This window comes from Eretmochelys imbricata, chromosome 2 (genome assembly GCF_965152235.1).
Source record: "Eretmochelys imbricata isolate rEreImb1 chromosome 2, rEreImb1.hap1, whole genome shotgun sequence".
NCBI lineage: Eukaryota > Metazoa > Chordata > Testudines > Cheloniidae > Eretmochelys > Eretmochelys imbricata.
In genome coordinates, this window is record NC_135573.1 from 122,220,719 (window position 1) to 122,235,420 (window position 14,702).

Here is a 14,702-nt window from a genome sequence, read left to right on the forward strand (position 1 = left end):
ATGTGCTCTGTTATTGCTTTTAGAATGGAAACTGGAGAATTGGAAGAGGCTGGATGTCAACCAGGTACTAAATGTATCCTACTCAAAAGCTCATTAACTTTCCTCTTTGAATTGATGTAATCTCCCACACCAGATTTATAAAGGAATTTATGAAAGAATGAGCGATTGTGCTAACATAATATTTTTCCAGAGTTTGCCACTTAAATATTAAATGACATAGGCCACTGCCCTCAGAAACTACATGTCTGGGAAAAATTCCACCCTCAGACACTCACAGCTGTCATCTGCATCAATTAGTGCAACCATTATGTGCAACTTTCCCTTTCTCTGTATGTATTACAATGCAGTTTTTAAGGACACGATCACATCATACTCTTTTCAAAAGAGTACAAGACCTGTGTGATTATACTGACACAGGCAAACTTTAAAAACATTGGCAATAATTTATGTAAATTCCATAGCACTTGAATGCCCTGTCTCATGCACCTTAAAAGGTCTGTGATATGGAATCCCTCTCCTCTACTCATATAGAATTTGCATAACGTCTAAGGGCTTTAGAAAGGGGTTCTTAAGAAGTGCATGGCAGTCCTCCCCAACCGTTGTGAACCTTGCAGGTTCTGCTGGAGCTGAGCCTGTAGCTCATTCCTTGCCCACCTTACAAAGATGCTCAGAGACTGAAGCAAGATCTTATGTGGTAATTGCCTCAGCCCATGATCATCTGCACTATACAAAGAAGTTTGCCATGCCTGACTGTGCAGTGTAGCCTTCAAAAACTGCACGTTTCAGTGCCCGTGCTGCATGTAATTTTCAAATGCTGCTATCTTGGTCCAATCAAAACCACTTTTCACTGGAGTACTGAAAGGCATTTCTCAGCAAGGTCTGTTTTCATGATGAATTTTATTACTCTGTCCCCAGCTGTTTTGGCAATATAGCGAATAAATTATATAGCAAGAAATTCGTTGTAATGGAAAAAAAAAAACACAGTGAAGAGTTATTTTTATTTATTTATTTGTTTAACTTTTCGGGAACTCAGCAACAGCTTTGCTTCAACTAAAATAAATCACCTTCAGGAAAGGGGCCAAGGTTGGGAAATTCAGCCTAGAAGGTGAAAGTTTTAGAAAGTTATGAGCAACCAAAAAAAGAGGGTTTAGAGTAGAAACTACTGAAAGCAGGGCCATGGCAAGCACTTTTGAAAAGGAATACAAGTCTTTAGGTCTGTAAGCATTGTGAAATCTTCTTTCCACATAAGTGTAGAAAGGAGTCCTCAGTTTCAATGTGTACTTGATAATTGACTTGGAAACAAAGTTAGTTTTGTCTGTGGCAAATAATATGTTATCATTTGCTGTGTATTCATTTTAAGCAGAACTCCTTACTAGAAATTCCAGTGAGGAGTTTTGCTTGAAAATCAATGGTACAATATGACTTTGAGTGTTTTGCCTTCTACAAGTAGTGACTCAGATTCTCTTCTGGTGCGTAGGTAAATCTGAAGTAACTCCATTTATTTCAGTGGAGTTACTCCAGATTTACACAGTGTAGCTAAGGAAATTGATTTCTAGTCTTTTTATGTTAAGGAAAATAGAAATGATAAAAATACTAAGATCGGGGTGAAAATAAGTCTAGTTGAAGGCGCGGGGCCTAGGGTGGAAGGGGCGGGGCTGAGGGGGTCAGAGCCAGCCCCAGCCCACCCTGTAAAGTAAAGTAAGTGCCCCCCCTCCTTCTGCTCCTCCTCCTCCCCCCTCCCTCCCCCACCGGGGTAGCAGCAGCAGCAGCCTGGGCCTCCAGAGGCTATTTAAAGGGCCCAGAGCTCCCCTGCTTCTACTGCCCTGGTCCTTTAATTAGCCGCTGGAGCCCTGGGGAAGCAGCGGGGCTCCAGCGGCACCGGGGCGGCAGAGGCAGCTGGAGCCCCGTCCTTTAAATAGCCCCTGGAGTCCCCGCTACCCCAGGGCTCTGGGGGCTATTTAAAGGGCCTGCGGCTCCCCTGCATCTACTGTCCCGGTCCTTTAAATAGCCCCCGGAGCCCTGGAGTAGCGGTGGGGCTCCGGCGGCTATTTAAAGGGCCAGGGCAATAGACACAGGGGAGCCCCGTCCCTTTAAATAGCCGCCGGAGACCCGCAGCCGCTACCCCAGGGCTCCAGCACCGGGGCCACTGCTGGGAGCCCCAGGCCCTTTAAATTGCCCCCTGGGGAAACTGGGCCGCCCCAATATGGTTCACCGGCTTACTTTCACCTCTGACTAAGATCCAGATGATGGAATAAGAGGGAACTCAACATGACTAAGGGTATTGGAACCTAGTCTACATAGTAAAAGTTGGTCAATGGCTGACATTCTAATAACAAGGGATTAAGAATTGCTTTTTATATATATTATACTTAGTGTGCCACTTTAAAAAAAGTATGAAGAAAATAATTCTTACCTTGATGAAAATAATGGAAAAAAAAAAGATAAAATTCTCTAATAAAACACAGTGAAGAAGATATTGAATTTTGAATTAAAAAAAAAGGTAGGGTTTTTAATGCACTTTTAAAAGTGAATTTATTTTTTAAATGTGAAATTTTAATAAATCTGTTGAATTATCAAATGGGTTTAATTTGATAAAACATTAAAACTCTATCTGAAAACTCAAATTCCATTCAGAATCAAGAGCATTATTTTAAACATTGAAAAATATTACTTTGCTGGAGTGCTTTAATGCTGTGATAGATTCTAACAGATATGATACTATTCACATTTCAAAATACAGGTATATTCTTAAAATTAATCTAAATTTATGAACACTTTAAACATTTTAAAGCATGCTCAACTGAGAACATTTTTGTTTTCACAGGCTGATATAGCGCCGCTGATGGCTTCCCTTATTGGTGTTCCTTTTCCCCTTAATTCTGTGGTAAGAAATACAAAAACATGAGTTTTACTTTAAAAAAGGCTGCATGTTCGGGGGGGGGGGGGGAGATGAGGGAAAAAAAGATAATTTTGCAAACTTTTGCCATAGTTAATGGGGACTAGTCAAGGATGAAAAATTAAGCATAAGAATGGCAGCATTAAGGCCTAAGCAGGTACAATTTGCCTTTTAAATATTATTTTGTAATGTGTAACATATTTTAAATGATGAAAGTAGTTGATCCATTGTAACTTGTAATTCTGAAAGTATTAAATAGCCACCTTTTTACTTAAACCATGCAAATACTCTGTTAATTTTCTGTAAAGAAACAATAGGGTATGAGCTATCGTTCTTTTTCTTTATTTTTAATTGTAAGAGCTGAAACTAAAAAAAAAAAAAACGTTCCTGAAGTTTAATGTTATTTTTAATCTAATTAGTTAGTTTACTGAGATATTTTGAGATGATATTTTATTTCATTAGGTTAGTTGATTATTTGATTTCTTATTTGGGATAGATCTCCTTTTTTAACCTTTCAATTTATCTATTTGTATTCCTTATTGCTGTCGGTCAGTGGCTGTCTCATATAACAGAACAAACTTTCTTTATTTAGCCCTAATTAACAACTAAAGCTTTAATTTGCTTTTATATTGCTTACCTTACATATGCGTATACAGTACATAACAAAAGTTAAGAGGGAAAAAAGCAAATATGTATATTAAAAAAAAACGTAAAAAACTTTTCTGGAGACTTTGGACAGATTCTGTCTTCTGGTCCATTTCCATATGTGGTCAGCTGATACTCTCCCTAGTGCTGGGAGAGTTTTTTGTTGGTGTAAAGCTAGCTTAATCAGTTCCTATGCCACTCTTCCTCTAAACCCAAGTAGAGGGTGTCACTGGAACATCTCTGAAGACCATTGCCAGCTGATGTTGTAGGTTAGAAAGCACATTCATATGGGATTCTTTAACTTATGCTGTGGCTGGGGCTGGAGAGTCACAAGGCTGAGAATTAGGGCTTTCTACAATGGGGAAATTGACCGCATAGGTATACTGGAATAACTATTCCGCAGTAGCTATGTTCCCCTTCCTCCTCCAGGTGAACACTCTGTGTGGGAATAAAAATGACTTTATTCTACAAAAATAAGCTATGCTGGTGAATTTCCCTGTGTAGACAAGCCTTTAGGGAGCAATAACAGTTCCCTTCCAGCCTGGCTCCATTCTCTTGCACTAAGTTGATCTTGGCACAGGAAAAAATCTGAACCTTTAGAGGGAAACAGATACATTTTGAAAACATAGTGTAGACGGTACATGGATTGATTAAGAAAGGAGAAGAACAAAGAGAGAATATTAATGGGCCCAGAACTTGTAATAATTCAAAAAAAACTTACTTCGTATAAGTGTAACAAAAGGTTCTGCTCACTAGTTAAAAGTTGGACTTTTGTCTTTTGGAGAGATTTCATATGAAGATGCAAAAACACACAACATATTTACTGTTAAATATATACATTGAACATAGGGCTTAAAAAGGGGGGGAGGAATCTTTTTTGTATGTCACTTTCCCAAATTGTAAAATAGAGATAATGATATGTCTAGTTGGCAGCCGGTATCTAGCGGAGTGCCCCAAGGGTTGGTCCTGGGGCCGGTTTTGTTCAATATCTTCATTAATGATCTGGAGGATGGTGTGGATTGCACCCTCAGCAAGTTTGCGGATGACACTAAACTGGGAGGAGTGATAGATACGCTGGAGGGTAGGGATAGGATACAGAGGGACCTAGACAAATTGGAGGATTGGGCCAAAAGAAATCTGATGAGGTTCACCAAGGACAAGTGCAGAGTCCTGCACTTAGGACGGAAGAATCCAATGCACCGCTACAGACTAGGGACCGAATGGCTAGGCAGCAGTTCTGCAGAGAAGGACCTAGGGGTGACAGTGGACGAGAACCCGGATATGAGTCAACAGTGTGGCTTTGTTGCCAAGAAGGCCAATGGCATTTTGGGGTGTATAAGTAGGGGCATTGCCAGCAGATCGAGGGACGTGATCGATCCCCTCTATTCGACATTGGTGAGGCCTCATCTGGAGTACTGTGTCCAGTTTTGGGCCCCACACTACAAGAAGGATGTGGAAAAATTGGAGAGAGTCCAGCGAAGGGCAACAAAAATGATTAGGGGTCTGGAACACATGACTTATGAGGAGAGGCTGAGGGAACTGGGATTGTTTAGTCTACGGAAGAGAAGAATGAGGGGGGATTTGATAGCTGCTTTTAACTACCTGAAAGATGGATCCAAAGAGGATGGATCTAGACTATTCTCAGTGATAGCAGATGACAGGACAAGGAGTAATGGTCTCAAGTTGCAGTGGGAGAGATTTAGGTTGGATATTAAGAAAACTTTTTCACTAGGAGGGTGGTGAAACACTGGAATGCGTTACCTAGGGAGGTGGTGGAATCCCCTTCCTTCGAAGTTTTTAAGGTGTGGCTTGACAAAGCCCTGGCTGGGATGATTTAGTTGGGGATTGGTCCTGCTCTGGGCAGGGGCTTGGACTAGATGACCTCCAGAGGTCCCTTCCAACTCAGATATTCTATGATATATCTATGCATCTTTGTAAAGTGCTCAGAGATCTTTGAAAGACAATCTCTGTGCAAGTGCTTTCTTATTTTACAAATGGAGAAATTGAGACACAGAGGTTAAGTGACTTACTTGATGTTCCACTTCAAATATGTGGCCAACCAGGCTCAATCCTAAAATCAAGGAAGTTGGTGAAAGCTTTCTTTGACTTGATTGGAAGCAGGATTGTCCCCGAGATCTTCTGCATCACAGTTCTCTGCCAAAAGATCATCCTTTGTCTTTAGTTACTTTTAAGCTTCACTTCTTCAGCCTTTATTGGCTTGTTAATTTGTTGCATAAAAATTACATAATATAAAATATGTTCTTCTGTTCAGAATTTTTTTTCTGTGAGGTTTGAGAAAGATAGATCTTATACTATACTTCTTATATTGATTAGGTCTGATACAGAGGAATAATTATAAAAAGAGTATTTGTTGTCGTTTATAGCAATAGATATTTGAGTAATTGTAACTCGTTTTACTTTGTTTTGTCTAGTTTTGGATTATTTGACCAAATATGAATCGTGTTAATTCATGTTTAATGTTTGCAGGGAATTCTGCCTTTGGACTATTTGAATAATAGTGCTCATTTCAAAGCTGAGAGCATGTTTACAAATGCTGTTCAGATTCTTGAGCAGTTTAAGGTAAGTAAATTAACATTCAAGAAAAAATTTGAAATGAAAAATATTTCATGCCACTCTGTTTAAAAGGTACTACAGTATAGTATACACATCTAAGATAACATTTTGATGATGGCATATTGGAAGTCAGAGTAAAGGGAAATCACATGTACATACTATATGATATGAAATAGATAAAAAGCAGATCTATGTGAGATTGGAAATTTCTTCTTTAAATTTAAGAAAAACTTTAACTTTTTTGAATAATTTATTCTTTTTATTGTCCTGAGCATAAATGAAGTTCAGTAATGATTATTGTGCATTATACTGGTGTAGAGAATTTAATTTCTAAGAGTCCAGCTGGACCTTGGGTGTGTGTATGCAGCTCAAGTTGAAGTTAATGAGAGTAGTGCTTACTTATGTGAGGGCAGAAATTGACCCTAAATTTAATTGTGATATCTGAAAAGATAAGGAGGTTGCTATCGATCATGAGTGGGGAATCTGTTTTCTATGCAACTGGGGTTGGAACATTCCAAGCTCAAAGTTCAGGGCCAATAAACAACTTAATCAGAAGGTAATAAGTACCTATCTGCTCATGAAGCATAATGACCAGTAAGTGTTTCAACCAGTCTTTTTCTTTCTTTCCACAACACCATTATTTCTATAGTATTTATGGTGTTCGTCACCTTTTTTGCAGGTACATTCTCCTCTTTAGTTAATAGGGTGTTCTTATCTACCCCCCCAAAGTTGTTCCTGGTTCTTGGCTTTGAGTAACTCTTATCCTGTCTTTTTCTAGTGATAAATTTCCTGCTTGCTAGCTTATTTTTGAAGTCTTTTAGGGGCATAGATTGTGTGTGTTTGAAGGAAAAATAAGAAAATTCAAAAATAATGGGAAGTAGCTCAGCAGCTTAAAGAGATGCCATGTGGGTCCATTGACCGTAAGTTTCCTGTGATGGACAGACCTGACCACTACTTGTCTTTCCTGGGGAAGATTTTGTCTTGAATGGATGTGAGATATGTTGGAGATTGTTGCTTGAAGCTGTCAGATCCTGGGAGCAGTATACTAGAAATTCCCTTGCATCTTGTATGCATCCATTAGGCCCCAGGTCAAACTGGTGCAGGAAGCCTGAAAGATATTTTCAAGGTCTTCCAGGCTGAATGACTACGATTGCATCCGAGCCTTCCATTTTTGTGCACATCCAGTTTGAGAAGTCCAATAGCATCATTTCACATCTTTACAGCGGTGCATTAGTTCTTGTCTGTTGGAGTCAACACCGGTGCTTTGGTATGATCAAATCATTGATTTTATTCCTTGATTGTGTTTAGCTTTGACTCTGCTCAAAGTGGAGCCACCCAGTAAACACTGATTATTTTTTCTCACCTTGTACATTGTGGAAGTCCTACTGTGAGAATTTCTGGTAGGTGGCTCACATTTGCTTTTCAATTGAATCTTTAGGGGTACTCTTTCAGCACTGTGCAAGGAGTTGTAAGGAACTCTTAACTATTTACGAGAGTAGAAAACCCAAAATCCCATCCATTGTGGTAAAAATTTGACCGTTGTTGCTTTTTACAGCATTAAGAACCTTTCATATATCAACCTAAACATTAATTTCTAGTTACAGCTTTTATGTTCATTGCTTTCATAATTTGTTTGCAGATTAAGATGACTCAGAAGAAGGAAACTACATTATCATTTCTATTTGTACCTTTTCAGTAAGTGCATTTTAAATTTTTTATATTTTACCTGAATAAAAATTATTTTATTTTTCACTTTGATAAGTATTTCAGTGATAAGTATTTGATAAGTATTTATGGGATAACAGACAAACACTAATGCACAGAGATGCAGTCTCTCTTTCAAATATACTGTGAGAATGGTATCCCAAATCTTGCCCTCAGATATGAATGAGAGCTGTGCATGCTTATGAGAGTGGAGTTTTTCCTTAGAATTTATATTTTGGAAGAATTTAAAGACATAACTTTTAATCATACTTAAAATAACATCAGATTTTAAAATATATTTTCAATCCAAGCACATACATTAAGATAACTTTTTCATTCTATGGTATGGTTGAGTATTAAATAATAGATTAGAGACATTCTTAGGATTGCAGGAGTGTACAAAATGTGTGTTTTTTTTCCAGGTTTGCTCCCTTTTATGAACAAAACATCTCTATACCTCGATTGTAGTGTATCTTCAAATACAGTTGCTTGAACATTTCCATTACAAAAGTGAATTTCAGTTACTAATAACGGTCTTGAATGAAATTTGGGGTGAATCTCAGGGAGCAGTCCTCTCCTCTATCCCTTTCCCTGCCCCCCCCCCCCCCGGGAAGTTTAATCAGAAGTGATTGAGCCATTTTTAAGCATGGAATGAGTAGGGGAAAATGAAGATTTCCTGCTAAGAATAAATTTTTGTGGGGTTCTTTTAAACAGCTGTTCAGCCTCAGCGAAAGGTATTGGGAAATTTTAAATTTAAAAGGCACACCTGTCTCATGAAAATTGGATTTGGATTGGCAGAGTTTTAAAAGTTTTTAAAACAGACAAAATTCATGCACAAAATATATCATTCTGAAATTATTAAAACTAAAAGTCTCATTCTTAAATTATTAATGCTAACAATCTCCCAACATACCATTGACAATGCACAGGTATGCAGACATAAATTGAGTGGAAATTTCATTTGATTAGAAGATATCTGATAATTCCACTGAAGTGGAGTGGAATTTTGGCTTTTATAGGTAAAAGATAGTGAGATATGATATGCTCCTTTTCTTATGACAGTTGGGTGTATGTATGTCACAACTGAACTAGGAGGGAATTTGCCCATTGTGTGGATGTATTAGACTTTGGGCCATACATAGAAGGGGACCTGAAGTACACAACAGTTATGCCCCGCTTCCTCAAAACCTGCTTGCAGGAAAAGCAGCCCGTTGCAGCTAGCTGGTGGGGGCTTGGAACCAGGGTGGGCCAGCAGCCCCCCATCAGCTCCCCTAAGTTCCCTGTGCAGCAGCTGCCCAGCAGGCTATCAATTGCCGGGCAGTTGAGCTGTCCCTCCTCCCACTGCCGTGTGCTGCTCCTGCTTTGAACATAAGAATGGCCATACTGGGTCAGACCAAAGGTCCATCTAGCCAGTATCCTGTCTACCAACAGTGGCCAATGCCAGGTGCCCCAGAGGGAGTGAACCTAACAGATAATGATCAAGTGATCTCTCTCCTGCCATCCATCTCCACTCTCTGACAAACAGAGGCTAGGGACACCATTCCTTGCCCATCCTGGCTAATAGCCATTAATGGATTTAACTTCCATGAATTTATCCAGTTCTCTTTTAAACCCTGTTGGAGTTGCTCCTGGGAGCCTCCTGCTTGCTGTGCAGGAGATTGTGGGGAAGAGGAGTACTGAAGTCAGGGTGTCCCCCTCACCCTGCTCCTGTACCTCATCTCCACAGAGCAGGGGGGACATGACAGGGCGGCTCAGGATGGCAAGAGCTTGCCGACAGCAGCTGCTGTCTCAACTGGCTGATCTACTTAAAAAGGCAGTGTATTTATAGTGGGGTCAGCATACTTAAAGGGGCAATGCATGTCTGTCTGTCTGTCTGTCTGTCTGTCTCTCTCTCTCTCTCTCTCTCTCTCTCACACACACACACACACACACACACACACACACACACATACACACACACACAGTGTGTGTCTTTCTCACACACACATGCACCGCCGCACCCCCCCGCCCCGGCACTTTGGAAAGTGGAGGGAGTGGTGCGCTTCAGTGGGATAGCGTGGGTTCATCATCATGTTCGGTTTCCACAGGAAATGTTTGCAGCCACTGCCATGCGTCTACTGAGTCTCCTCCCTCCATTTGTGCTTCCTTGTAGAGAGTGTGAGGTTACATTAACAACAATGTGTTAACCCTTGAGGGCTCAGCCAAGTGCTAGTTCATCATTTAGGAGCAAGGCATTCCCTGGGAAATATCCCACCCTCTGACTCCACCACCTCAACCAAACTTCACAATCATCATTGCTGTGTACAGTATTAACTTGTTTGTTTAAAACTTATACTGTGTCTGTCTGTCTGCCTATCTGTCTATCTAAAAAAATTATCTAAAAAAATTTCCCTGGAACCTAACCCCCCCTCCCCCCATTTACATTAATTCTTATGGGGAAATTGGATTCGCTTAACATCGTTTCACTTAAAGTAGCATTTTTCAGGAACATAACTACAACGGTAAGCGAGGAGTTACTGTAGGTTGTTTGTGCTTCTGACAATAATCTGCATTGGGGCTAGTCTGACTGTACACTCAGTTCAAGCTACTTTCTTCCCGAAAGGATTTCAGTCTTGAATTAGGCCCATGAGTTTGTCTTCAGTAATAATTAGTTCTGTATTCAGTTCTTGGAGTGCTCCAAAAACATTTTATCATTTGGAGCAGCTGCCTTTCCTTCAGGAAATGAGACTGGCTTAACTGGAGTCTGTAAAATCCTAAGAGCTTTAAATATCTCTTTTTGTGTTGTAGATTAAATTTGCTAAATAAGATTCCTGTCTTTGTGGACAGAGATTATTTGCTGTGGTATTTTATACCACAGCTTCCTCAAAGGGAAAGATTCAGGATCTTTAAGCTCTCAGACCCCAGTCAAATAGTCTCAAAAGCCTATTAAAAAGTTTTAATCAAAACTCTGATTAGAAATGACAATTTTGTTATCAAAGTATTTGTCAATCCATGTGGAACAAAAATGCCATATGGGATGTAGGGGCATTCAGGTTTTTATTTCGGTCTGAATCTGCCATGAGGATATTTCCTTTGTTTCCTGTTTTTTTCCAGAAGGACCTGTCCAGTTCTGTATTATGATACTTTTATCTTACATTATTGCTGAATGTACCGTTAGGAAGATATAAATGCTGTTGATTTCATGATAGATAAGTGTTTTGTATCTGTTTTGGTTTTTGAGTTTCGATCAATGTAAGTGGAAATCCCAGAGATATTTATAATTTAACAAATATGCGGGGGAGGGGGGGGATGATGTTCTTCCTGTTCTTCTTCTTTTTCCTTTATGCTGCTTTTCCTGGTGAGAGTTGTGGTGGCAGCATGGAGAGTTGGGAGGACCAGGACGTCCCTTTCCTCTGCAACAGATTCCAGGTCCCCCTGGGGATTCCCCAGCATTCCCAGGCCAGCCAGGAGATATAACCCCTCCAAAGTGTCTGGGTCGGCCTCCCAGGTGACATCCTTATCAGGTGCCCAAACCACCTCAACTGGTTCCTCTCGATCCAGAGGAGTAGTGGCTCTGCTCCAAGTCCCCTGCATAGCTGAGCCCCTCACCCTGTCATGGAGAGTAAGCCCAGAAACCAGTGAGGTTTCTCTGCAGGGTGGCTGGGGAAAATGTTCTTTAAACTTAATATGATCCTGTAGTAATTTTGTTGTACAGTCTGTTGCCCAAGTAACATTAAACAGAACAAACAATTGATTTCTTGAGATTCTCTTTAATAGTATCTGGTTCAGTTGATTCAGTAATAATTCTAATCATAGATGACTTTCTAGGGCTCCTGTGTGTATTAAAAATAAACAAACAAAATGCCATAAATGTGCAAATTAGCATGCAAATAGCCTGCATGGTGAAAGGTTTTGGACTAGCACATGACAGTTTGTGGTATGAATCTTTTTAATCTTTCATAGTTACTATATTAAAGATAAATATTCTTGTCTTGCTGAGGTACTGAAGATGAGCGCACTCATCGGCAGTCTGATGGTCTTTCCAACTTAATTCTGGGAGAGGAGAGTGAAAAGCTTGACCAGAATCACTACCTAACTCTCATAACAGTCCTAAATTTCCAAGAGTCTTCCACCTGGAAACTTACTGTTAGGCAGGTTATTTGACACCAGGGCTTGATTCTGCAGGGTGCTCATCACTTTGGCACTGATCTGGCAAAGGACATGCTAAACACTAACCAGATGAGTATCCTCATTGACTTCCTGGCTTAAAGTTAAACATGTGCTTAAGTGCTTGATTGGATTCGAGACCCTCTACTCAGCATCTTTCAGGAACGAGGCGCCAAAAGGCAGCATGACTATTGTCTTGCCGTGTATATATTATCAATAGTTGACGACACAGTACTTCTTGTTTCATAATTATTTAAATTGGATAAGATTTCACAAAAAGAGAGTACATTTTACTGCTACGTTAATATTCTATACTAGGAGAAAAAAATCCTTGGAGCTGAAAAAAATCACTTAACATTTTATGTTTATTTATATTTCCTCCTATTTTTGGAAATAGTGGAACATGAATTGCACAAACACAAACTACCTTTTACAGGCAAAGCTGCCCAGAGGGGAGGGCAAAAGGGGCAGTTTGTTCCAGGCCCCCCATTTGAGAGGGCCCTCAATCCATGGAATTTGAGTGAGTGGCATTGTGACCTGGCACACAGGGTTGCAGCACCTCTCAGGTTTGGCAACCATGGTCACAATGCTCAGAGAGGGGACCTGGGCCCAGCCCTGCAGGACAGAAACCTCCACTGTCACACTGTCTGGAGTGGCTCACAACTGTGAATGCCTACCTCGAGGGAGACTGTCAGAAGACATGGCATATACCCCAAGCTGGTGGTATGTTCTATAATTAGATTTTATCAAGTCAGCAACAAGTGTGAACTCCTGGATCACTATACCAGTCTCACCATGGAGTCACACACAGTCCCCTTAGACTCTCCAGTCTACCTTGCCACCCAGACGAACTGAACTTTGTGATAATGGTCACTTAACCAAAAATCATACCGCATCAGGTTGCTCCCAGTCCCAAGAGCAGTTATTGAGAGGTTAAAGCAGGTAAAACATATGTACAGGTGAATAACAGTTTGCAATTCCAAATGATGGCAGTGATATAGTAAACTGCCAGTTTCCCAGAAGTCTTTTCAGGGTACCCAGATAGTTTCTAGGGATTTCTGCTTTGCATTGGTACACTTTCCTGTAAGAGTCCAGACAGTCCAGAGATGAAGGATCTGTCCTTGAATCCATATTTATAGCCTCTTCTGACAGAAAAAAAACTGACCGTGGTCTCTACGAACATGAGCTTTTCCTTTAATTATGGTGAGTGAGGAAGGCTCTTTGAGTTTTTGACCCTCTGGTCATCAGACACAGTAGCTACTTGTTTTGGAATTAGCATTTTTCTGTTAAAGTCCTTCATTAGCATTCGACAAGGCTTCTCTGATGGGTTATGTAGTTAAAGGGATATACACAACGTAAATGTTCGCTGCTGCATTATAAAAGGTCACAGACAAGTGAAAACAATGCAAGTAACTTCCCAGTAGTTTTATGAAGTCTTTGTGACTTTTATGAAGTCAAATACACTCTTCTATCTTCAACAGTCACTTTGATCAATACTAATACACAAATGAATTGACCTGAATACACTTTAGCATGACCTGGTCTGCCGGTGTCACAGGGGTGAGTGCAGGGCAGGCAACCACCGCCCCCTCTTTGGGCCTTAGTTTTAGGGTGAATAAGGTGGGGTGCCTTGGTTTCAGATTTTGCCCAAAGCCCCCAAAAACCTCTGTGCATCCTAGTCTACAGGCAGGGGTGAAAGTAAGTCTAGGGACTTCCGGTATGGGGCTGGGCTGGGGCTGGGGCTGGCTCTGGCCCCCGGAAGGGGTGGAGCCTCGGGTGGAAGGGGCGGGGCTGGGGGAGTCAGAGCCAGCCCTGGCCCACCCTGTACTGGCAAGTGCCTCTCCCCCCCCCCCCCCAACCTGGGGAAACAGCGGCAGCCGGGGGCTCTGGCAGCGGTTTCAAGGGCCCTGGGCCCTTTAAATCGTCCCCGGAGCCCCGCCACTGCTTCCGCAGGGCTCCAGGGACGGGGCTCCAGCTGCTGCTACCGCCCCAGGCCCTTTAAATTGCCACCCCACCCCAGCCCTGCCTGCTGGGGCTCTGGCAGCAATTTAAAGGGCCGGAGGCTCCAGCCGCTGCTGGGGGCCACAGGCCCTTTAAGTTGCGCCTGGGGAAGCCGATTCACCCCGATACGGCGCACCGGCTCTTGCCGGTACGCCATACTGGGGTGTACCGGTTTACTTTCACCTCTGTCTACAGGACTAGAGTTAATAATAGCAAAGCTGGGACGGTTTGACCTCTATTCTTTCCCACAGACGAGTGTGTCCCAATGCATTTGGTGTAAGAAATTATTAGTATATTGTAATTGGAAACGCTACAGCTGCATCCCAATGACTCAAAATTCATTGAAAATATACAGTATTTGGAGATGTAAGTAGGGAGTTAATGTAGGATTTACACACAGATTGTGCTAATCTATGATTGCTCTTGTCTGCTGTTGCAGATAAGCAGGGTTCTGTGTTTGCATTCCCTCCAGGCACAACTGTCCTTCTCGTTAAGGTAAGAATAATTCCCTTCCCCCACTATTCAGTGATGGATGGTGAATTTGTACAAAGGAGTTAATTGCACTTTTTTTTCTGATGCTAGAAATCAAAAAATTGCAATACAGAAAAAGAGCGCACACCAATTAAATAATCTACTTCCACCTAATTTACAGGGCTTTTGTGAGGCATTATTAACTAATGTTTGTAAAGTGCTTTGAGAGCGTCTGAAAGATATTGTAGAAATCCAAAATGTTAAT

The 14,702-nt window shown here is 41.1% G+C and overlaps 1 protein-coding gene across 8 annotated transcripts in view; it reads left to right on the forward strand.

Annotated features, from left to right (window-relative positions):
* The window catches only part of PIGN (phosphatidylinositol glycan anchor biosynthesis class N), a 135,739-nt gene that overhangs the window by 58,875 nt on the left and 62,162 nt on the right, over positions 1-14,702 (forward strand). For all 8 annotated transcript variants that reach the window (XM_077810753.1, XM_077810755.1, XM_077810758.1 and 5 more), the window contains 4 exons: positions 24-64; positions 2,825-2,884; positions 6,029-6,121; positions 7,755-7,810. In XM_077810753.1, the coding sequence (XP_077666879.1) occupies positions 24-64; positions 2,825-2,884; positions 6,029-6,121; positions 7,755-7,810 (250 nt within the window). The remainder of the gene's footprint in view (positions 1-23; positions 65-2,824; positions 2,885-6,028; positions 6,122-7,754; positions 7,811-14,702) is intronic.